At 44.0% G+C, this 24139-nt stretch overlaps 1 protein-coding gene across 1 annotated transcript in view; it reads right to left on the reverse strand.

The window, feature by feature from the left end:
• Positions 1-5021: 5021 nt before the first annotated feature.
• Positions 5022-24139, reverse strand: part of ADRA1A (adrenoceptor alpha 1A) — a 93564-nt gene continuing 74446 nt past the window's right edge. Inside the window, exon 2 of the mRNA XM_023759120.1 lies at positions 5022-5579. Coding sequence (XP_023614888.1) covers positions 5062-5579 — 518 coding nt within the window. The 3' untranslated portion in view covers positions 5022-5061. The remainder of the gene's footprint in view (positions 5580-24139) is intronic.

Here is a 24139-nt window from a genome sequence, read left to right on the forward strand (position 1 = left end):
TATTATTCAGGCTTTTTAATAGGTCAGCATCTTTATTTTTTTTTCTCCAGATACAGTATGCATTTGCTCTTAGATTTTTTGATCCAATTAAGTCTGAATTTTTCAGTGTTTAGCAATAATAATTTCCAGCTGATAAGGTGGCAATGTGGACTATGGCACGGAGGGAAAGTAATGTAATAACTCCGCAGTTACACAAAAAGGAAAGAGAAAATGAATATGCATAGCTTTAGGGCAGTTCCTTGCTTATCACTTGCAGTAACCTGTTCCTGAACCATCCATCCTGCTTTGAGAATATCCATGGTAAATCTTCTTTCTCCTCAACAGCCCCCTCCCCGATGCCATAACCTTCCTTTTGGGTGGGGACTCAGTAATCTGTGTTGCAAGAGCAAAGGAGAGATGGCATTTTCCTGCACAGGGCAGATAAGGTCCATCCTCAGCCCCCGTGACATTTGGGTCTGGGGAGCATGAATGAGGTAACGCTGATGGGAGCACAGGCTAGAGGCCGGTGTCCTCTGTTGAAATCCTGACTTGCTTTTGCCAGCCCAGCCCTACAACAGTCATCTTGCAGGGACTTTGGAGGCCAGAAGGCCACTACTGCCATTGCTTTTTGAAGATGGTGGCCTACTCCACAGCACACTTTGTAGACAAGGAGCAGTTGCCAACAGTGTTCCAACTAGCTTAACCGGAGCTGTGTGCAGGTGGGTTCATGGTTAAAAGTCCTAGTAGTGTAAAAAGAAATCAGAGTAACAGGTGAGCATACATCTGATGTTGTCTCCATAGTTACCACCTTTGCCTTCTATTTCAACACCCTGCTTCGCTTGCAGAGTTTACCTTCCATGCACTTGAGCTCCCTTCTCCCTTTGCTGATAAGCAGAGCTCTTCCCTTAATTAAGTCAACACGTAGGCAGAGGCAGCATCTCTTTTGGCAAGAGGACCTGAGCAGAACCAGCCCCAGAAGCAAGTGAAAATGTGTGTCAAGCTGTGATTAAGTAGCTGTGATTAAAGACTGAATAATTACCCTCCCAAGCAAATATGTCTTAAAATGTTCTCTCAGACTACAAGCATGAAACCTACTGGGCCTGCATGATGGCTCACTATGAAGGGGTGGGGAGGCCGGGACACTCAGGACATCAAGTGTTCATTTAAGAAAGGAAACCCAGGACCCAGGGGAGGCCATCTAATAAGTAGCCACTCTGCCAACCGATTCCCCATCTTCAAAATTTGCCCAGGTCTCTGGCTACCTGGAGATCAGCATTCTGAACCAGGGCCCCATCGTGACGGATATGACATTCACATATTTGACACATTCTCTGAGCTCTGTGCAATCCTGGTGAAATACCTATAACTTATTTTCTCTTCCTCAAACTAAAAAAACAAAATTGTTGGAATACAGTTGATAAAAGTGATGTCATATTTATTTTTATTTAGTTTAAAAAATGATATATTTCCCAAAAGTGTGCCAATTAACTGTGGTTGGTAGTCAATAACGCTGGTACCCTATGCAATGTATTTCATACCCACACGTGTGTTTTGCTATTCTAGGCCAATGCGGCAGCCTCTTCTGCATTCTCTTATATGCCCATCTTCTCCCAATTTCATACAGTTTGTCCTCCTTGCAAGGCCTGAGTAACATTCCAGGCAGTGATCCCTAGGAAAGTGGTGCAGTCTGATAGTTAGAATTATAGACGCCAAACCCTTTCATTTATGACCTGCTATTTGTTGGTTTTGGCTGGAATGAATATTTGGCAGCATATTTATCAAAGTTAATTGGCAAGCAAATCCCAAGGGAACAAAGCATTAAAAAGTTCAGGTATGGCTTAGCATCCTTAGCATACCCGGTCCTGACTTGGGGACTTTTACCCCCACTATTCATGAGGCAGGGGTACTGTGGGGAAAAAACAGCAACATGCAGACTTAAGTGTTAGGGAGAACCAGGATTGAATCATGGTTCCTCCTTGGCTTTGAGCCAGTCCTTAATCACTCTCAACTATCAGGTTTTAATCTAAAAAATGTGAATATTTTTGAAATTGTGAAATTGCTACGAGGTTTAGAGACAATGGATACAAAAATGCCCTGGTAATGCCTGGCACACAGTAGCACTTCACAAAAAAGCCTTAAGAAAATATTTATTTACCCAAATACCACTGTCTACCATGGATGGACCAATTCAAGTGGGTGGTGAGAGAGTTACAAGCCTCAATATTTTGGAGAGTTTAGCATACACTGAGTGATTACAGGCAGGAGCGGTCTCGGATGAGACACAACAGAGGCGAAAGGAAGAAAACTGTGACAAGCAAAATGCTTTCCTGAAATCCTTGCAAACATTTGGGGACATTTTTGAAAAAAGAGATTCAAGGTCTCTCTTAATGCATGCAATTTGAATTGCGGAAGAAATCGGGTTTTGCCTGTCCCATCATGTCAAGCTGACTTTTTGTGCTGCGGAGACAATCCCAAAGCAGCTGCTTTTCATAACACATTAGAGAAGACATTCTGACCCCTGTTGCCCTGGGCAAATTCTTCAAACTCCAAGTAGATGCAGTAAACATGTAAGTATAAATATGACCACCATTTGTTTAACCGTGACAATTTTAGATAGTTTTTGGCATGCTCAAAGGTACAGAGATTTTTTGTGGGTGAATAAAAAATATCTTGGATATTGTTATCCCACTTTGGCTAAGTCTTGGGTGACATTATTAATTTCTTGTAAAATTGGAGTGTTTATACATAATACCATATTATGGGAAAGGAAAAAAATGTTAAAGTTTACCTCCCTGGAGGGAGTGGGTTGGAGAAGAGTGTAGCAGACAATTATTTATGGATCATTTTGCATGAACACAATTGTCATGGCTTTTGTCTGATGATGGAAAGATTTTCTAGTTGTTTATTTTGATTAGCACTGGCATTAATGCTAGCTTTCTGGTGATCTTAAACTTAAATTTAAATATCTAATATTTAAATTCGCCAGTAATGCAGTTTAAAGATCATCTCAAACATGGAGGCATATTTTGCTGAAGAAAAACTGTTACCATTCTTTCATGGGGATTTTGTTCGTGGAAGAGGAAGCCTGGCCAGAGTGTTTTTTAAAATTCAGATTCTGAAAGAAGTTCTTCTCAACAATGAAACTTATTTTTCCTATTAAGGTAGAAGAGGAGCGAGGTTTGCAAATTCACATCCTTCCCTGGTGCCTACAACCATAATAGGACAGCCACATCTGGTAGAGCTGTTGTGGGCCATGCAGAAAGACCAGAAGAGCCTAAAAATCCAGCCAACATCTAATGCCAGAATCCAATTTATGAGCCCAAGGCAGGATGTCTATCCGGTCAGCAAGAAGACACTCACCAGAAAGAGGTGAGAAAGTGGTAATATTCTATGTTCAAACACAACCAACAACCAAATCCAGTCCACATACAAACATTCCCTCCATGGCAGTATGCGCAGGTATTAGCCTTTCAGAAGGATTTAAGGAAATTATCATTTTGCTGCAAGGGAAGAAGAAATAGATGATGTTGGCTACTATTTCGCCGTGAAGGTTTAAATAATGGCTACATTCTACTTCAAAATTTTTAGAGGGAATTACCCAAATATGGGGAAAGAGGCCACTGAAATGATAAGTAGTTTTAGACAAGTGATTCTTGTCAATAATTATTTCAAAACCATAAATCTCATTTTAAATTCTTACTGTGAAATATGAAAAATATTTTAATTTTTACACATAATTACCATCTTCATATTTAGTAGGTATACTGAGTTATTAAGGTTTACCAAAATTTGGTAGACAAAAACCAAAAAATAGCATGTTGCCTGAAGAAAGTGGAAATAAATGAAGTGAATGGGATACTGGATTTTTTTACCAGACTAAATGGACATCTGTCAAAAACTCTTTGCAAACTCCTGCTATTGAAGGGCTTTTAGTCAGTATGCTCCCAAGATAAGTGTGTGTCACTCAAATTTCAGAAAGGATATACTTAGATCATAAGGCTCATTCCAACATTCTACAGGTGCATGGAGACCTTGGCTCTCATCCACTATGCAAAAGTGAAGCAACTGAGAAGAAATGGAAATCAAGATGTGCCTTTCAAAATATTATCACCTGTGGCTTTTCATAATAGAGTTCTGAAAAAGGTAAGTGATTTGTCAAGAAAGATCTTTCTAGGCCATGTCAAAGAGGCTGTAGAGTAATTTTGCAGCCTCTAATTTAGCATAAAGTTAGCACCCATTCCACCCCAACCTTTTGATCTTTAAATACTTTACATGAGAAGACTTCCTCCATCTGATCTAGGAAGTGCTTAATGGAATTTTGTCCACAGTAGTTAAGTTGAAAAAATTACCCTCATCTCCACTGTCTTCCAATAGGAAAAACCATCCTTTCACTGGCTGGTTCTTTCAACACATTCTAGACCCAAGGATGTGCCTACTTTAGTGCAGAGACATGCGTGCCCCTCACCTTCATCCTTAGGGAATCAGGAGAAGTAGCTGGTCAAGTCCCCGAAAAAGGTAAATCTCACTGTCAAGTTTAACCCAAGCTGAGACACTGGATGTATCAGAAATGAAGTGTAAAACTTGCTCTAAAAATAATGAGTATCAGCCACCATCTTAAGGCTCTTCCTCTCCAGGCCCTCACCCTGTAAATATCCAACACCGCTGTCAATAGGTTTAGCCTGAAAATAAAATCCCCTCACTCCATCGAGAACTAGCTCCAAACTTAGAGTGTGTGCTGAAAATATTCATGATGAAATCATAATCCTATATTTATAGACTTTTGGATGGTGCATGAAATTCTGTTTCCCATGGTGTTTTTCAATGAAGGGGTCAGACGTGGAGAGCGGGCTCAGAGGATGCCCCAGAGAGCATTAGCCTCAAGGACGTGCTGTTTATCCTCATTTTGAACTGCATGGCCGTGTGACATCCTCCCTCCTCCCTGAGCCCTACCCACTGCCCAAGAGTTGGTCTCCTCCCCCACCCATTCCCAGATGGTCCCTGGTTGGAGGGTTCTGTCTTGTCATCCAGGAAGAATGAACATGCCTAAGATTATCCCCCCTTCCTTCTGACCTTTCCTGTCCTCTAGACTTCCTCCCCGTTTTCACTGAGGGAGATGGTGTGGATCTTAATGGTTGGAATTTGATGGTTCTCTCCATGGCTGGGGGTCGAGGGCCCCATGCAGCAGCAGACCTGCAAAAAGCTTTTACTTCTCACCCGGGCTGTGGTGCAGGCTGATTGGTCTTTGGACACTGTAATCTTGGCAGATCCACGAGACAAGGAAGAGAAAAACTTCCATTCACAGACCCCATCTGTCTTGGAGATCTTATAGAAGGTCTCTCCTGAGCTCACGGGGATGCGCACCAGGTCCTTGTGCTGCCCCTCCGAGGTGTGGCTGGGCGGGTGCAGGGTGTATCCCAGGGCCCGTTTGGAAGACTGCTTTTTGCGGAGACACTGGATTCTCAAGACATTCTGAAAGGCCTTTTTAAACTCTTGACTGGAGCATGGGTATATAATAGGGTTGATGCAGCTGTTTAGGTATCCGAGCCAAAATGCTATTTTAAAAACTGTTTCAGAGGGCTTGAAGTCAGGGAAGAAAGACCCTGGAAGGAAACACATAGATTCATACATATTATTTGCAAGCCAACAGGTCAATGGTCTAGGAAAACAAGCAAACAAACCAACAAACATCCTTTTATATTATTTTTTAAAAGTTTCAAATGGTTCCAAGTGCATTTGAGTTTTTCACATTTGACTGACTAGCCCTGATGAATGTAATTCTTTGCACTATCCCCAAGACCATTCTCTTTGGCCCACATGTGCAATACCAATAATGCGAGCAGGCCCAGGGGGTAGGGTCACACCGGTTCTCAGTGATAAACATTCCCTCATGTCTGCTTGAAAGCTTTACATAATGAAAACTCAGAACTTAAGCTGAGTCTACATATGCAAATTTTTTGCCTGAATTTTAAAATAACTTGGAATTCATTCAAATAACCCATATAAAAATGGGGTTATTTTAGTATTCCTTTTGTTCTTTAAAGCAATGTTATACAGACATTTTTTTTAAATCTTTTTTTTTTTTTTTTTTTAATTTTTTTATTGCTTAAATTATTACAAAGAGTATTACATATGTCTCCTTTGTCAACTTTTGGCCAGTGATTTTCAATTACACTGTAAGTACAGTCACCTACCTACTATGTTTAGACTTACACTATTATGTTGGTGCAAATTCAGCAGAAACTGCAGTTTGTATTTTGAGTTGTGATCTTTTCCTGGGCTAGTAATATGTGGTACGATACTCTCTATGATGCTGGGCAGTGACAGCAAGATGATTTTGCCTAACTGTAGGCTAATGTAAGTGTGCTGAACTCATTTAAGGTAGGCTAGGCTAAGGTAGGTTAGGTGTGTTAAATGCATTTTTTATTTATGATCTTTTCAACTCATAATAGGTTTATTGGGATATAACTCTATTGTAAGTTGAGGAATGTCTGTATTTTTCTTTGATGATGCCTTTTGATGTTACAATATGCTTCCCTGCTCAACATACTCCAATGGCTGCCAAATGCTTATAAAATGCTTGTCAACTGCTTGACATTCAGGGTTCTCCACAGAACTCGACCTAATCTAGCTTTCTAACATTAATACTTTTACTCTAACCAGACACTATGAACTTGTCTCCAAGTTTGTAGTGAGTCTGGTTGCTCACTTTTTTTTGTCCTCTTGAGTTGGGTCCAAGTGTCTAAAATGCCCTTTCCAATCCTCTTTAGCTACTCAAGTCTTGCCCAGTAGTTAACAAAGCAGGAATCAAGTTTCATACCTTTTTAAATATCCTATCTAATAAAAGAGAAACATGGTAATTAGCCGTATGGCCGCTACCTTCCCATTGGCTAATCAGGGAGATATGCAAATTAACTGCCAGCCAAGATGGCGGCCAGCAGCCATGCACTGAAGCGAACAGGGAGGCTTGCTTGCTCCAGTGACGGCGGACTCCAACGTTCCCTGCCTGACTTACCGGCCTCTCAGCCGCAACTCTAAGCAACTATGTTGCAAATATAGAAGCTAAACAAAACCCCAGAAACCTGCTTTAGTCAGCGGGCTTCAGCCATTTGGACCACAACATTGTATCAAATACAGAAGTTAAACAAAGGCCAGAAACCTGCTTTCAGCAGCCGAGGCCTCAGAGCTAAAGCTGGCCCAGAATAAAAAAAAAAGAAAAGAAAAAAAGGAGCGGTTGGGAGCTTCAGTCACCTGCCAGCCTGAAAACAGCCCTCAGCCAGACTGGCCAGGCACCCCAGTGGGGACCCCCACCCTGATCCACGACACCCTTCAGGGCACACCAGCCGGCCCCCACCCGTGCACCAGGCCTCTATTCTATATAGTAAAAGGGTAATATGCCTCCTGGCACCGGGATCAGCTGATCAGCGTGACAGGGGGCAGCGCCCAAACCCCCTGATCGCCCTGAGGCTCTGTGTGTGACAGGGGGCGGGGCCACAACCTCCCTATCCGCCCTGCTCTGTTCCTGACAGGGGAAGGTGCTCCAACCCCCTGATCAGCCCTGCTCTGTGCCTGATAGGGGGGAGCTCCCCACCCCCCTGATCGCCCTGTGGCTCTGTGTGTGATGTGTGACGGGGTAGAGCCATCCCCCCCCCACGGGCCCTGCTCTGTGTGTGACGGGGTAGAGCCATAACCTCCCCATCGGCCCTGCCCTGAGTGTGACAGGGTACGGAGCCCCAACGCCCCTGATGGGCCCTGCTCTGTGCATGACAGGGGGCAATGCCCCAACCCCCTGATCAGCCCTGCTCTGTGCGTGACAGGGGGCAATGCCCCAACCCCCTGATTGGCCCTGCTCTGTGCGTGACAGGGGGTGGCGCCGCAACTTCCCTATCGACCCTGCCTTGAGTGTGACAGGGGGTGGTGCCCCAACCCCCCAATAGGCTGTACCCTGAGCATGACTAGGGGTGGCATCTCAACCTCCCGATCCGCCCTGCTCTGTGCATGACAGGGGGCGGCGCCCCAACTCCCCAATCGGCCCTGCTCTGAGCCCGACCAGGGGCTGCACCTAGGGATTGGGCCTGCCCTCTGCCAACGGGGAGCAGGCCTAAGCCAGCAGGTCATTATCTCCTGAGGGGTCCCAGACTGCGAGAGGGCACAGGATGGGCTGAGGGACCCCCTCTTCTCCCCCCCCCCCCCCAGTGCACAAATTTTTGTGCACCGGGCCTCTAGTCCTATATAATAAAAGGCTAATATGCAAATTGACCAAACGGCAGAATGATCAGTTGCTATGGTGCGCACTGACCACCAGGGGGCAGACACTCAATGCAGGAGCTGCTTCCTGGTGGTCAGTGTGCCAGAAGCTGTGTTCATGGCTGGCGAGTACAGTGGTGATGGCAGGAGCCTCTCTCGCCTCCATGGCAGTGCTAAGGATGTCCAACTGCTGGCGTGGAGCAGGCCTAAGCCATTAGTTGGACATTCCCAGAGGGCTCCTGGATTGCAAGAGGGTGTAGGCCAGGCTGAGGGACCCCTCCCCCCCACAAGAGCACAAGTTTTGTGCACCGGGCCTCTAGTTGTACCATAACTATCACATAGTCGTTGGCAGCAGAATAACAAAACCATGGAACCTTAAAGTGGGAACAATCTAAGGCATTATCTTATTCAATTACTCAATTTCCAAGTTAAAAACATGATGATTGTCACCCACATGATAGCTATGGCACTAATACAGTGATAGATAAAGGGATATAGAATTCCCAGTCTAGTGTTCTTTATTCTCTGCACAGCTTTTTGCTTTTGCTCCAGCTTAAAACCTTTATTTTATTTTTAAAATATTTTTTTATTAATTTCAGAGAGGAAGGGAGAAGCATCCTATATAATAAAAAGCTAATATGCAAATAGACTGAACTGCAGAACAACCGAACAACTGGTTGCTATGACGTGTGCTGACCACCAAGGGGCGTGTGTGGAACATGGCTGGCATTGGCCATGGCGGGATGGTGGAGCAGGTGAGCAGGGGTGCCAGCCAAGGCGAGCCGCCAGTCGCTGTCATCAGGGTGAGTCTCTGGTGGTTACTGAAAATTCTTTGCTCCCGCACACCACAGTCCCCCCTGGCGCTTGCACCTGCTGCAGGCGCCGGCCCTGATTGCTTGGTCCCTTCAGTGGGTGTGAGGGGTGGCTGCTGGTCCCGATTGCCTCTCGGGGCTTCTCCACCTCCCTCTGCTCCTGAGGGGTGATCGGGGCCTGCAGCTGCTGCTCGCACCCACTGACGGCACCAGCCCTGCTTGTACCCACTGCTGGTGCCAGCCCCAATCGCTCCACGCCACCAGCGGGTGGGAGCGGGGCTGGCACCATCAGCGCATGGGAGCCATGGTGGCTGGAGCAAGGCTGCCGGCAGACAGGGGACCAGGGGCCACAGTGGGAGGGCTGGGTGGAGGCGCGGAGGATGGGCCGAGAATTGCCCCTGTGCCCACCACAGCCTCACGGCCCACAGTTCCTTTCAAGGTGCACAAATTTGTGCACTGGGCCCCTAGTCAATGATAAGAGAGAATTGTTGATTGGCTGCCTTCTGCATATGCCCAACTGGGGATCAAGCCCGCAACCCAGGCATGTGCCTTGACTAGGAATCGAGTGGGTGACCTCCTGATTCATGGGCCGACTCTCAACCACTGATCCACACCAGCTGGGCAAGGCCTTGCTTTTATGTCTTTCTTTCTCTCTCTACTCTATGGACCCATTAGAGGCATGACAAACTGATGGGTGTCTTTATTCTAGCAAACAATGCCCTAAAATTTAGTAGAGGATCTCATCAATATAAACAAAGAGTACACTTAAATATTGCAAAAAAAACAAACCCAAAATGATACAGTGGTCAATGGGAGCATGTATTATCTCTGAGGCACACTTCCTGCTAAGTTCAGTGTGTCTCAAATAAATTAAAACACACACACACGCGCACACACAGAATGGTTGTAAAGTATTATTCTTTAGCTCCAAAGCTTTTAACGTTTTCTTATAATTATAATAGGATTTATTTATACTGAGTGCCTGGTTTGAGCCAGGCCTGTGCTAAACACTTCACATACAATTTCGTCATTAGCAACATCCCCACTTTACAAATGAGGAAACAGTGGTTTAATGAGGTTGAATAACTTAATCAATGTCACACAGGCAGATGGTTGCTGGTAGGGTGGGATTTAAAATTGGACAGTTGGATTTTCGGGCCTATGTTCCTTTATGGAATCTCAAAATAGATTTGAATAATACACCTTTTGGGAAAGAAGATGTTGAATAGAGAGTGATGAAGTGTATAGTTGCAGGAAGCTTGAATTGGAAACATGCTTTTTCTTTTTCTCTTTTTAAATTTGTATTGGTTTCAGGTGTACAGTATAATGGTTAGACAATCATATACTTATACAAAGTGATCCCCCCAATATTTTGATGCCTCCGACACAGTCACAAGGTGGTAAACTTCATCTGAGCAGTTCCCACCTGATCCCATGCATACTTATTACAATATTATTGACTATATTTCCTATGCTGTACTTTACAGACTATGACTATTCTATAACTACCAATTTATACTTCTTAATCTCTTCATCTCTTTCATCCAGTCCCCTAATCTCCCTCCCCTCTGGCAGCCACCAGTCAATGAGTCCATGTGTCTATGAGTGTTTAAATTTTGTTTGTTTATGTTTGTTTGTTTATGCTTTTTCAAACTTCATTTGAGATGTGAAGAAAGTGGCCAAGGCCAACAGGAGTGGTGGTTTTGCTTGAATATGATCAGTTCTAGAAAAAGTTATTTTTACATTATGATGCCAATATATTATCCAATATATTTTCCTAATACAATAGTGACATGATTAAGGGAACCCATTTCACAAAGGCATGCCTTGATCTGGCCTTAATGAGAATATATGAGCAGAGTATACAAAGAACTACTTTGTCTGAGAATTTCACTATTCTATAAATCAACTAGAAAGGGGAGTACATTTCTATTATTTAAAGAATTTTAATTGAAAGAAAAATACATGAATTATGAATGGGAATGCTAATAAATTGATTTGGGATCCTTGGAATTTCCCCCAATTCCTTCAAGGACACTCTTTCTGCTTACAGAGCCCTGATCTGCATGCATAAATATAAATCTCAAATTTCCTTTTAGTCCCTCCATCGAGGCCCCTTACCTTCAGGTCTGGCTGACTCAGAGCTGAGCTCCTGGGCTCTCTCTACTGTGTCCTTCTTGCTGTGTCTACAGCTTCAGAGCTAAATACTGGTCCTCCCCACTAGGTTTAGATATGTCTAAACCTAGCATGATGTGCCCACTCCCAATCTGACAGTTCCATAGGGGCAGGCCATGGGATTCATTTTTCCTTCTCGTAGTGTTTGTCCTGCCTACTGATTCTCTTTCAGTAGGTACTGGTTGGGGTTAGGAAAAAGACTCATAACTGTATTTCCCTCAGGAACTTTCCAAAGGTGAGAAAAGACAACAATGGTCTGTTTCCCTCCTTACTTGCATTCTTCATATCCTTAGATCTCTTTCTTGCCTTCATTTTTTCTCTTCTGGGAAGGGGAGATTGAGCTGGGATCAGGCTTGGAAAAGGGCTGTTGCTGCCTGGTCCCAATCAGGGTCTCCTCATCCTGCTAGCTCCTCTCTATCCAAACCTTCCTGCTCAGGGACTTCTATGAACTCTTCATTATGTCTATCCCCAACCTCACTTTCTTCTCAGATCCCTTTCTTCTTGATGATGATGATGATGCTTTTTAGAATGGGAAGGGAAGTGGATCATGCTTCTCCCTGTCCTCCATCCATCTTGGCATGGAGCACCAAGGTCAAAGCTGCCTGGTTTAGGGATCGATGCCGTTGACATAGTCACAAGGTTGTAAACTTCATCTGAGCAGGTACCATGTTCATTTTGTCTGCTCATGGAGTTCCAAAACCCAGCACAATGCTGGCTTCTTCAACATATCCTCCCAGTTTTTGCCAAACGAATGGTTGATTCCTTAACTAACTAACTGAACGAATGTGTCTCCCTGGCCTCTTCATGACTCTGCTTCACGATGTGACCTAGCCCTGTGTTTCTCTTCCTGCCCATGCTTTTGTTCTGTTGGTCTGTCTCCCCCCACCCCCCCGCCGCCATTTTGCCCAGTTTCTGTTTAATCCTCTGGCTTTCTCTGGGATGGTATTTCACTTTTTTTCTGCATTAGTTGGCATCTAGTTTTTCTCATCATGCTTCATAGAAAGAGCAAGACTTTTGAATTGTTGACATAGACATAGGGACTGCTATTTCTCTTATTGCTGAAGGTCTGTTGTACTCCTCAACAATCTCTGCCCAGACTCTGCTTCCAGAGGAGCATATAGCTCCCAGCTTAATCCCTTGAACCCATCACCCTGAAGGTCAGGTTATCCCTTTATGTGAATCTGTCTGCTTTAATTTTTGAGCTTTGTAAAGCCCCCAAGCCCTCAGGACTCTTCCCTTCACTAAGTTTCCTTCCACTATTTGGTCTGCTGCAGAATCTCTGACTCTTTTCTCTTCAAGATCTTCTAAACATGCCGTAACCGGTTTGGCTCAGTGGATAGAGCGTTGGCCTGCGGACTGAAAGGTCCCAGGTTCGATTCCGGTCAACGGCATGTACCTTGGTTGTGGGCACATCTCCAGTAGAGAGTGTGCAGGAGGCAGCTGATCGATGTTTCTCTCTCATCGATGTTTCTAACTCTCTATCTTTCTCCCTTCCTCTCTGTATAAAATCAATAAATATATTTAAAAAAAAAGATCTTCTAAACATCTTGGTCAACTAAAACTTGGCCAGACCGAGATGGACAGAACATGAGTTTATCCCTGAGCACCATCAACATGTTGGAGATTCAGAATTGTTGTCTCCACTGTTGATGCCTCTAGATTCCAAGGGGAAATTGAAAATTATGATTTCAAATAATGCCATTTATGTCTCATCACTTGATGTCCTCTCCATTGGGAACATCTGACTTTTTATTCCTGATCTGGATGCTGGGGAACCTTCCTAGTGAAGAATTGGTCACAATAGTCACATTTTAGCTACAAAGTTACAGCAAAGTTTGCTCTCAATGTCCCCAATACAGGGGAAAAACATTGTTCTGCCAATTTTGGTTTTCTGGTTTTTTTCTAGCAGTGCTTCTAGTTCACTCTATAAGACAGTGGTGACAAAAGTGGAATTCCAGCCCAGTACAGGGAATTAGAAAGTTCTTCTTCAGTTCAACTTTCAGAGTCAGGGTGACTTGGTATGGAAGCATAAACCTGTGAGTCAATATTCTTGGTCCTAGCCTCCCGGCTTCTATGCTTCATTTCACTTCCCTGAAAATGTGACATCTTCAAGACAACTTTGAGACATTGGGTTATGATAAACCCTAATTAGCTGGAGTCACAGAATGCTAGAATGTGAAGACTGGCAGGATCATAGAGACTAGCAAGCACTGTCAACCCTTCCTTTATAGATGAAGATAGTAAGGCTGAGGGAAAAAAAGGGGGTCCCAAAAAATCACCTTGCTCATTTGTGGTCCAGTCAGGACTATACCCAGACTCCGCTCCACTTCACCCATTTATGCTCTTAATCTTATGTGCCATTTAGTAACCATAAAGTGTTAATGGCAATATGTCTAGATGTTAGCACAGGATGACAACAAGTTCTTCAGAGATAATGAGAAAGAAGGGGGAGGATAGTAACATCATAAATAACTACATCATTCATAAAGTCATAATGTACTGTTCAGACACTGGAAAAAAGAACAGTCGGTGATGAGCTTGGAAGGGCTCATCTGTAGGGTATCACATTAAGAAAATTGGAGTCTGAATGACTCCAATTAAAACAATGCAAACTCCAAAGGAGAAGCTGATGTTACATGACCATGAAAGAAAATAACCCTTAATTGTTTCTCCTTGTTCCACCAGTAGTCTCTCCATGGGTGTGGGTATCAGTCCAATGTGACTGGTATGCATCCAATGAACAGAGGAGCAACACAAGCTGTCGCACAGATAGAAATCCAGTTCCCCAGACCAAGGAACTCCAGTGCCAAGCACTATTCAGGCCAGATTAGTTGGCATCTTGCCAGGCAGAAAACCCATTGAACTAACCCCAGAGAAAAGCTGTAGGATTCAGAGTGTACTAGTAAGCACAGACCCACGTTTCTTATTATCCCAGAGTCTACCAGATGCCTTTGTGCTGGGCTTCTGGTTTGTCTGTCATAGTGACTTGCCTTGGGCAGCTTAGCCAGACAGGAGTCTTTAGGTTATCTACCTAGAATAGTAGTCAGGGATCTCTAAGAAAGCTGGCCAGATTAACTGTGGACTAAAGCCCTAGGCTCTCAATCTAATACTCATGGATAGACTTCCCATGAAATGAAATACAAGTTTGTGTATGTACACAGACTCATTTTCTTGAGAAGAGAACTTCAGCCTCTATCGGCCCCTTGCATTGGCCTTGGGGGACACAAAAGATGGCCAAGCGTACCTCCCAGCTCCTGAGAACAAGATATCTCTCTGGTTGGCACACCTTACTTAGCCCTTATGTCCTGATGACAGTGTCAAGCTTACAAACTGGGCAAGAGGATGTTAGTTCAACACCTCTTTAGAAGGACGTTCTCTTTTCTTCTATTTAACTGGGGCTTAAAATAGCAGTTTTCTTGTGCCTCTTTGGGAAGTGCTCTCTTGTGAGAGGTAATATGTTGAGTCTTTTCTGAACTTTCTGGCAGGAAGCTTAGTAGTCAAGTCAAAGAAGGAAGCAACTGTTGGAGAGTGCAGTGAGTGGGAAGAAAGATACATATTGTGTTCTGGGTACATGATACTGAAGAGAACAAACCCAGAACATTATTGGGACTGCCCAGTGTGGGATGGGAGTGCTGTCCCTTTTTCCTTTATCCAGGGACTAGTGTACACTGGCCTTTGGTTACTATACCATGATTATTATTATCAAGAACCTCTGCTTCTTCCAGCCTAGGCCAGGAATGAGATCACTTGGGGAGACTCTCACACCTCAGGCTTCTGTAAGGGGGAGACTCTCTATGGGATCATTCTATCTGGCTAAACGTAGCTCTACGGAATTAGGGATTTACCCTGGATGAGTCCAAGTTCTCAAAGTGAAGCGCTACAAAATGTTTTTCTCAGGAGTTACCAAAGCCCCAAACTATGTTTCTCCTTTTTTGAAAAGGGGACCATGTCTCCCAGAACACGCATGTTCAACCCAAACACCCACAGTAACTGGGTAGACTCACTCTGCACATTTCCTTAGGAGAACTCCTGGTGTGGTATGTTTCTTTTTGAAATAAGTAATTCAAACACTTTCAAAAGATAGCACAATTTCCCCCTCTTTAGTTAACAAAATTTTGAGATTTGTCAGCAAATAAGTCATCATGTTCTTTTAAAGGTTGTTTCCTTAAAAGCAACCTCCTTTCATAAACCAACTTATTTTCCAAACTTCGCCACTTTCATTAAAGTCACCATTGCTTCATGAGTCTCACATTTGATACATCTTATAATCACTACACAAAGCTCTCTCCAATCACCCAGTTTAAAGAAGAGTAATCCTCAAACACACACGTGTTAGTGTGGTGTATTTCTTTCACGGTACATATCATGGTTTGTACGTCTTCTTTTTTTCAAAAGAATTTCCCCCTTCACCCCCCCACCCAGTCATGAATACTTTTAAGATCTACTCTCTTAGCATCCTTCAAATATACACTACAGTATTGTTAACTATAGTCACCATGTTATACATTATATCCCTGGACTTACTTGTTTTATTACTGGAATTTTGTACCTTTTGAACACCTTCACCCATTTCACCCACCCTCTTGTAAGTTTTCTTGTTTAGTTGTTTTTTTGGATTGTCTGTCTCATCCCCCAGCATGTGCAATAACTTTACAATGGCAGAGGCTTAGGTTGTCTCTCTTGCTGTAGAGCAAGCACAGGGCCTAGCTCAGTTCCTGAAAGAAGAATGTGTATTTGACTCCTCCTCCTCTTTGTCTCTTACATTTCAACCAGTCACTGCGCCCCACTGATGTTTTCCTTTGGAACATCCTTCACTCTTGGGCTTTCCCCTCCACTCCCATTCCCAGGACCCATGCACTGTGGCAGCAGAGCTGGAGGGCTCTCTCCACTTCTAGCCTTGTTCATTGCTAAGCCAATGGTGCCCGACTCATCACCCTGCAGCTTTTTGAGGGTGGCACTACTTTCCTGCTCAGAAATCAGAGACTTCAGGACCAGGAATCAGGAAGGCTTGGATTGGCGGTTTAAAGCTGAGTGAGTCACTTTCCCTTCCTTGAGCCTCAGTTTCCTAATATGTAAAGTGAAATGTAATCATTACCACTCCTTTCCCCTGTAAAAACATATGCTTCTAGGTAAACAGAAACAGTCAAAAGTGAAAAACAGGCCCGTGTCAGGCAGGATGATTGAGGAACCCTGGGAGATGGCCAGGAGGGAAGAGGGCAGCTAGAAGGGCGGGAGCAGAAGGTTTTGGGTTAGGTTCAGGGAAGACATCCTAATGTCCATACTGGAGATTAATACCTGAGCTGGAGGGAAATAAGGGCTGGGAGGACATAGCCAGGGGCTGTTCTCATGAGGCACAGGTACACATGCAATACTCTACAGCCCACTGACAGTGAGTTACACTGGGTAAGAATGGCATTTGTTCTATTTGTGCATAGAGCACAGCATGGTCCAGAGCTCCCATGCTCCTTGGTAATATGAGAGCTGCACATATGCACATCTAGGTCCTGAGAAGCAATGGCAGTGGTCATCTTGTCATCTCCAAGGGGAAGAGACAGAAAGTCAAGAACGTGATTGAAGCCATGAGGGAAAGTGATTGAAGCCAGAAATATATTAAGAGACCCTCATAATAGTGAGACTTGCCAACATGTGTATTGTACATTGTCTTTTTGTTGCTGATAAGATCAAGGTCAAGTACATCACCTTGTCATTCAAGGCCCTCCATCATTTGGTTTCACCAGCCTTACACAAACTTGTCACTCACTTGACAAGTAATCTGTTCAGCACCTTCTCTGAGATAGGCACTGTTGTAAATACTAGAGATAGGAAGGTCAGGAAAATGCGCAATGTTCCCTGGCCTTGGAGTTTTCATTCTATGAGTATTTCCAAGAAATTCATATTAAACTGAATTGTACATTTCCAACACCAAGGCTTTCTTCTTGCCATAGCAGACTTTTCACTGTAACTTTGTTAATCCACTAAGGTGACTATGGCCTCAGCTTCTGTGGTTCTCTGCTTTATTCTCCTGCTCCTCTCTCAGTGACCTGTCCCTTTCCCTTGTATCAATTCAAACTTAAATCCATTCAAGTTCTCCATCTGCAGAATTGTGTTCAAAATCCAGCTCATCCATGAACCCCTTCCTCATTACAGTCTGTTTTTATACCATTTACCCTTAAGCATTTAACTTTAGTTACTTTTTTGTAGTACACATCACCATCTTCTATGCTTGTGTTTTTTCTTGAATATAAACTCTTTTAAGTCAGAGATTTTTGTATTTTTATTTCACTGACGTATCCTCAACACCTACAACAGTTTATATAATACAGAAGAACCACACAAATGCTATTGAATGAATAATACATTCAATCTTTATGATTTTAGTCTCTTTAAAGACAACCTACTTCTTATCCTTTATTTTTATCTCCTTTAGTGATGAACAATTCTCAATAAATGTTTATTGAGTCAATAGATGACATTCGTTGATGGAAGAAAATGATATTTTGAATAAAACTCCTGCTTCAACTACTTACAGCTGGAAATACACTCTTAAATGGAAAAGGAGAGCCTGTCTCGACTCACATTCCAACAGTTTATCTTCCCGATCTTCAAGACATTCTTATTTACATAAAAAAATTATACCAATAATTTTTTATAGCTAAGTCATAGGCTCTTTATCAAAGTATTACTTCCAGTACTTATAAAGATATTTTATAGGGTCTTGTAGGAAAGGCTGCTGCCTGTAATTAAGGTGCGATAGTCATCAGCCTCCTCTCATATTTGTGGGATGTGAATTCAAGGCCAAACACCACAAATTCGAAGCAATGAAACAAACAACCAAAATCGGCCACCCTGGGAAGAAGCAGAGGAAGTTTTCAGGGTGATGTCCCTTCACATTCAGCATAAAGGGTAAGGCAAGTTCCATTCCAGAGACTTGCTGGCAAGGACCTGGGTGAGTTGTCTGATGCTTTTGTAGTGAGAAGTGAACAGAAAGCAGGCAGATGAACTTTTGGTTCTGTACTTCTGTAAAGATGCCAAACCTGAGTTTCCTGGACAATCCCTACTTGGCAATAACATACCAGGTCTCTCACTGGCCACCACGTCACCTAGAGGCATGTCCCTTGACACTGTAGCCATCCATCATCTAGCTCTGAAGAACCCTTTGTTCTGCACTCCTGCACACACCTCTTCCCTGTCTGGGTTAACCAGGGACAGAGACTGTCTATGGTCCCTTCCTACTTCTCCGCAGCCTTAGGCTCAAGCTGGACCAGACCAGCAGAGTGCCCGACCACCATCCAAAGTGAGTAGTATTCAAAATGACATAACATAGGTTCACAGACATTTTATAGATTATTTTCAAAATAAAAGGTGTCTTTTTGGAAGCTATAATATGGCTTCTAAATACAATTGGGCAAATCCATTTTAAGATGCAGAAAGGGATTGGGGAAATTTACTCTTTAATTTTAAAGGGCAACAGAATATGACACTGTTTTGATTATAGACATATTTAAAAAAAAGAACTGATCATGCCTCCATCTTTCATAATAAATGCAATATTGATAAATCTCAGTTTTACCTCAGGAAACATCTTTATTCTTTTCAAAATTAACCAAGCCTTCTGCCGTTTCAACTGAGAACTCTCTGATACTCTAAGCGGGAAAAGAGAGGTAAGGGAAGCTCATCCATTTCCACAGCTTCAATTTCCTTTTCTGCCTTGATTAATCTTAAATCTCTATCCCTAGACCATGTCTGGCTCCTGAGCTTTGATCCACATACACAACTGTTACCAAATCATTTCATCCTTAACATAACCAAACTGAACTCATTGCCTCTCACAAACCTACTCTTTCTTCTCTACTTCATCATCAGTAGATGTAACTCCTTCCTCTAAATTGTCCCAGCCAGAAAACCATTGTCCTCAACCCTCACTCTTCCACTACATCCAATCACCCAGTCAAGATCACTAAACCTTCATTCTCTTTGTCACCACACATCCTAGTTCAGGCCTCCATCATCTCTAACTAAGATCCTGCATCAGCTTACTAACTGAGCTTCCTGCTTCTAGTCTTTCCAACCTAGTGCCCACACTGTAGCCAGAGAAATTCTGAGAAAACAACCCTGATCATATCATCCTTAATTAAATCATTTCAATGACTCTTCATTGAATTCAAAATCAAGTACACATTCTGCACTAGGACTTATTAGGTCCACAGGTCTGGGGGACTTACAATACACTTTGATAGGTAACTAGTTAGTGGAGTATGGTGATCCAAGTGCTCGTTCAAAGGCTGGTTAGTATTATAGGAAAGTAGAAAATTATAACCCCCAGGATTTGAACATTTGTATAATTGTTAACTGATACAGTATCTTTCATTCACTAGGACGTGGTTTAGGGTTATAATGTTTGATGTATCATAGTTTAATCTTAAAGAATAAACATATGGCTTCCAGAAGGCAGCATGTCTACTATAAAGCCTTCCCAAGGGCAAATAGGAACGACTCATGAATTTCCTACTGTTCTAGTGGCAGTGATGACAATGGTTCAGAAAGTTTTACAAAACCTGAAAGGCCTGAGTCAGGAATAAAGATACCTGAAGGATAAATATGGAAAGTGGTAAAGAAAAACCAAAGACAGAGACAAGTGCATTGGAGGCTGCCTAAAAAGAACTAATCCCTGGTGCACGGTGTGATTTTGTGTTTTTCTAAGGAAAGGTTGTCCCCCACTGTTGTGATTCCCACCAACAGTGTTTTCTGGATATGCTATTGGGAACAGAAGCCTCCTCAGCAACTCCAGCACAGCTGTGCTCATTCCCCAGGCCAGGGTTCAAACAGCAGACTTTTTACCTGGCTCTAGTTATCTATCATCTCTTTCTTTCACTCACAGGGAAATTCTCATAGGAAGATAATAAAGTTATGCTCTCTTCAAATAGAGTCATAGTAGAGCATCAGCTCTCCAAGCTCTCTCCAAGGCCCACTGGGTGGAAAATATATCCATAATAATATCAGGCCATTATTTGCCTTTTCACTCTCCTCCTTTTGTAAGTTCCCAGAGATGCCATGTGTTACTGTGACAGACTGAATGCAGAAGCAGCTATGAGGATCCAGCTGTCTTTTATAGCCAGATATAAAAGAGATTGCAAAAATGTAAACAATATTACTCTTTTTACTATTTCTTTTCAGTTTGAAAAATATAGGTTTTTTGCACAAAAGTATATTATTTAGGTAAATGCATTGGGTTTATTTTGTTATTTTAAAAGAATTAAGTCTTTTTAAAGTACTTCAGTTTTAATTTCTAACATGGTAACATCAACAGACCTAACTTACGGTAATAAAGGCTCTTTGAGGGTCTCAATAATCTTTAAGAGTGTAAGGGAGGCCTGCAAACAAAAAGCCTGAGAGAAGCTGTGTGTGAGTGTTCATTAAGAATATGGAGAAAAAGGGATTCAAGGGGAATTTCAAGGAGGAAGTGGTCAGACACGGTGATCACATCAATAAATAATCACCAACCACTCTCTGTGTCCAAGGTGATGAAATGAAGCAGAAGGGATCAAACCTGTCTCCAGGCTGTCAAGCTAGCAGCGGTTTGATTCAAAGCCAGACACAAATTGTCATCTGCATTGACAAATAAATCGGTTTTGAATACCTTCTAGTGGTGCTCCAAATTATCAATTCTTCTAGCTGAATGGATGGGCAAAGTTTTGAACCTCTCACCCTCAGAAAAGCATAACTTTATTAACCCATGTAGCAAGAACATGTTTAAGAAGGACTCCTATTATATGAAGCAGATGCAAAAATACATATCCCTTTGCTTACACAAGTTATAAACACTACCAACTCTGACCTAGCTTCTGCTTACTCTCATTTACTTCTGATCTAAGGACATTTTTCATTCACAGATTATTTCTCCAGATAGAGCTAACAATTCAGTTATCTTGACATGCCATTTAATGCATGTTTAGAGAAAGCCAACTCATTTGACTACCTGGAGTCTAATGAAAATTAAATCCAGGACAGTATCTGCCTGCAAAAAAAGGCACAAGGCTTACAAAATATTTTAAAGTTTACAAAAATAGGATATTTTGGGGGTTGTGTAGGTACCATTATTCAATACTCAAATGAAAAGTTACTTTTTGAAGAAACTTTTCCAAAACACTACTCACCCACCACCACCCCCATGTCAAAATCAAACATCCCCTTGCGCTCCTCTGAGCACTCTGATTTTCATCTAATGGGGTTTATAAACCCATGGTACATGAAGTTTGTTATGCATCTTTCTGCTTTACCTCCCTGCCCAAGGAGATCCTTCAGAGAAGGTATTTTACTCATATTTGGTTCCCGACAATGCCTGACATGACGCCAAGTTTTAATTATTGAATTTGATTAGTTAAAAAAAATTCCTGAGAATTATCTACACTGAATTTGTTAATTTAATGTATGTAGTTGTTCAAAAGTTTATTATTGGGTTCCAACCAGACATAGTAATATGTATCAACATAGTATTCTGGCATGAAAAATGGTAGAACTGGACACAGTATATGGAGGACCTGTTTTTAGGCATTTAGGTTGTCATCCTTGAGGGAAGAAAATGCAGATGTGCTCCACCTTTACCCTGGCTTTCTCCCTTAAGGCATTTCTAAGCTGTGACACAGGGAAGTGAAGCTCACACAGAGAGCATCTCTCTAGATGGAGAAAACACAGAGGCTGTTGCTCAGGGACACTGAGATGAATAAATCTGCAAGGCAGGGTCCAGAGAGGAGAAAGCTGTGCAGGGAAGTCCCAGCAACAGCAGATGGGTTCCCTTGAATCCATGGCCAAATATTTAGCTGTGGGAGCAGAGGGTAGGCACCTATAAGAAGACCTGGCAGTATATTCAGAACAATTTGATTCTGTTGAGGTTGCTTTTGGGCGTTGTCATTGCTCCCAAGTTATGTTTCCCTGAGATCTCACCTGAGCCTAGAATATGGAGAAGGTCTCCACTCTAGCTGGTTTTTTCACCTTTAATGTGTTTGCACACATGGGATTTCTGAATCTCTGGTGAGCTTAGGGATAATAAGTGGATATTTTGAACTTTATGCCAATAAATTCAACAACCTGGATGAAATAGATAAATTCCTTGAAATACCCAAATTTTCAAACCTGGTGCATAAAGAAACAGGATGTTTGGATATATCAATTTATATGAAAAAGTCAAACATAGAGTTGCCATATTACTGAGCAATTACACTTAAGGTAATTGAAAGCAGGGCCACACAAAAATTTGTACAAGAATGCTCACAGCACCATCCTATATAATAAAAGGCTAATATGCAAATAGACCAAATGGTGGAACAACCAGAACAATTGAACAACTGAACAACCAGTCACTATGATGTGCGCTGACCACCGGGGGACGTATGCCAAACATGGCAGGCGTTGGCCACAACGGGATGGTGGAGCAGGTGAGCGGGGGTGCCAGACCAAGGTGGAGTGCCGGTTGCTGTCATCAGGCAGAGCCTCTGGTGGTTACTGAAAATTCTTTGCTCCTGTGCACTGCGGTCCCGCCCGGCACATGCACCTGCTGTCAGCGCTGACCCCGCTTGCACCCGCTGCCAGCACGGGAGCCACCGCCACTCACACCCACTGCCAGAACCAGCCCTGCTTGCACCCGCAGCTGGTGCCAGAGCCACCACTTGCACCCGCTGCTCATGCCCGGTGCCAGTCCCGATCACTCAGTGCCATCAGCGGGTGTGAGCGGTGTCTGCTGGCCCTCAACACCCCTGAGGGCTTCTCCACCTCCCCATGCTCCTGAGGGGCAATCGGGGCAGCAGCTGCCACTAGCACCCCTGCTGGCACCAGCCCCAATCGCTCTGCACCATCAGCAGGTGCAAACGGGGCCAGCGCCGTCAGCGCGTGGGAGCAGTGGCAGCAGAAGTGGGGCTGCCAGCAGACAGGGAACCAGAGGCTGTGGTGGGAGGAGCTGAAACCCGTCCCTGTGCCTACTGCAGCCTCACGGCCCACAATTCCTTTCAAAGTGCACGAATTCGTGCACTGGGCTCCTAGTCTATATATATAAAAGCCCAGTGACTGAACAGCAGAATGACCGGAATGACCAGAATGACTGGTTGCTATGACACACATTGCGGCAGCCAACCAGCCCAATCCAGGCCCTGTTTGGGCCCCCACAAACTTCCTGCAGCCCCTCCGCTGGGCTGACCCTACCCCCAATAGGCCCCCCCACCCTGATCAGGGGCAGGGCCAGTCAGCCATCTGCCCGTGGCCACTGCTCCCAGCCGGCCAACTGCCCATGGCCCCTCACCCCGGCTGGTCCCACCCCTGATTGGCCCCCCCACCCCAATCGAGGGCTGAGCTGGTTGGCCAACTGCCCTTGGCCCCTCCCCCTGGCTGGCCCTTCTCCCAGGCTGGCCCCGCCCCTGATCGGCCCCCCTACCTAGATTGGGGCGGGGCCGGCCAGCCGACTGCTTGCATTCCCCCCCACGGCCCTGCCCCCACCGGCCCACCCCCATGAGCCCCCATTGGGGTGGGCTAGCCAGACCCCACCCATGCACGAATTTGTGCACCAGGCCTCTCGTCTCTCTATATAAAGCCCTAATATGCAAAAAGACCAAACGGTGGAACAACTGAACAACCAAGCAATTGGATGCTATGATGTGCACTGACCACCAGGGGGCATGCGAAACATGGCAGGCATTGGCAGGAGACGGCAGAGCGTAGAACATGGCGGGTGTAGGCCACAGCGGGACGGTGGAGCAGGTGAGTGGGGGCGCCAGACCTAGGCAGGGCGTCAGTCACTGTCATCGGGCCTCTGGTAGTTACTGAAAATTCTTTGCACCCGCGTGCCATGGTCCCACCTGGTGCTCGCACTTGCTGCCAGTGCCGGCCCCGTTTGCACCCACTGCTGGTGCCCAGTGCCAGCCCCAATCGTTTGGCGCCGTCAG

Source organism: Myotis lucifugus, unplaced genomic scaffold, assembly GCF_000147115.1.
Source record: "Myotis lucifugus unplaced genomic scaffold, Myoluc2.0 scaffold_148, whole genome shotgun sequence".
NCBI lineage: Eukaryota > Metazoa > Chordata > Mammalia > Chiroptera > Vespertilionidae > Myotis > Myotis lucifugus.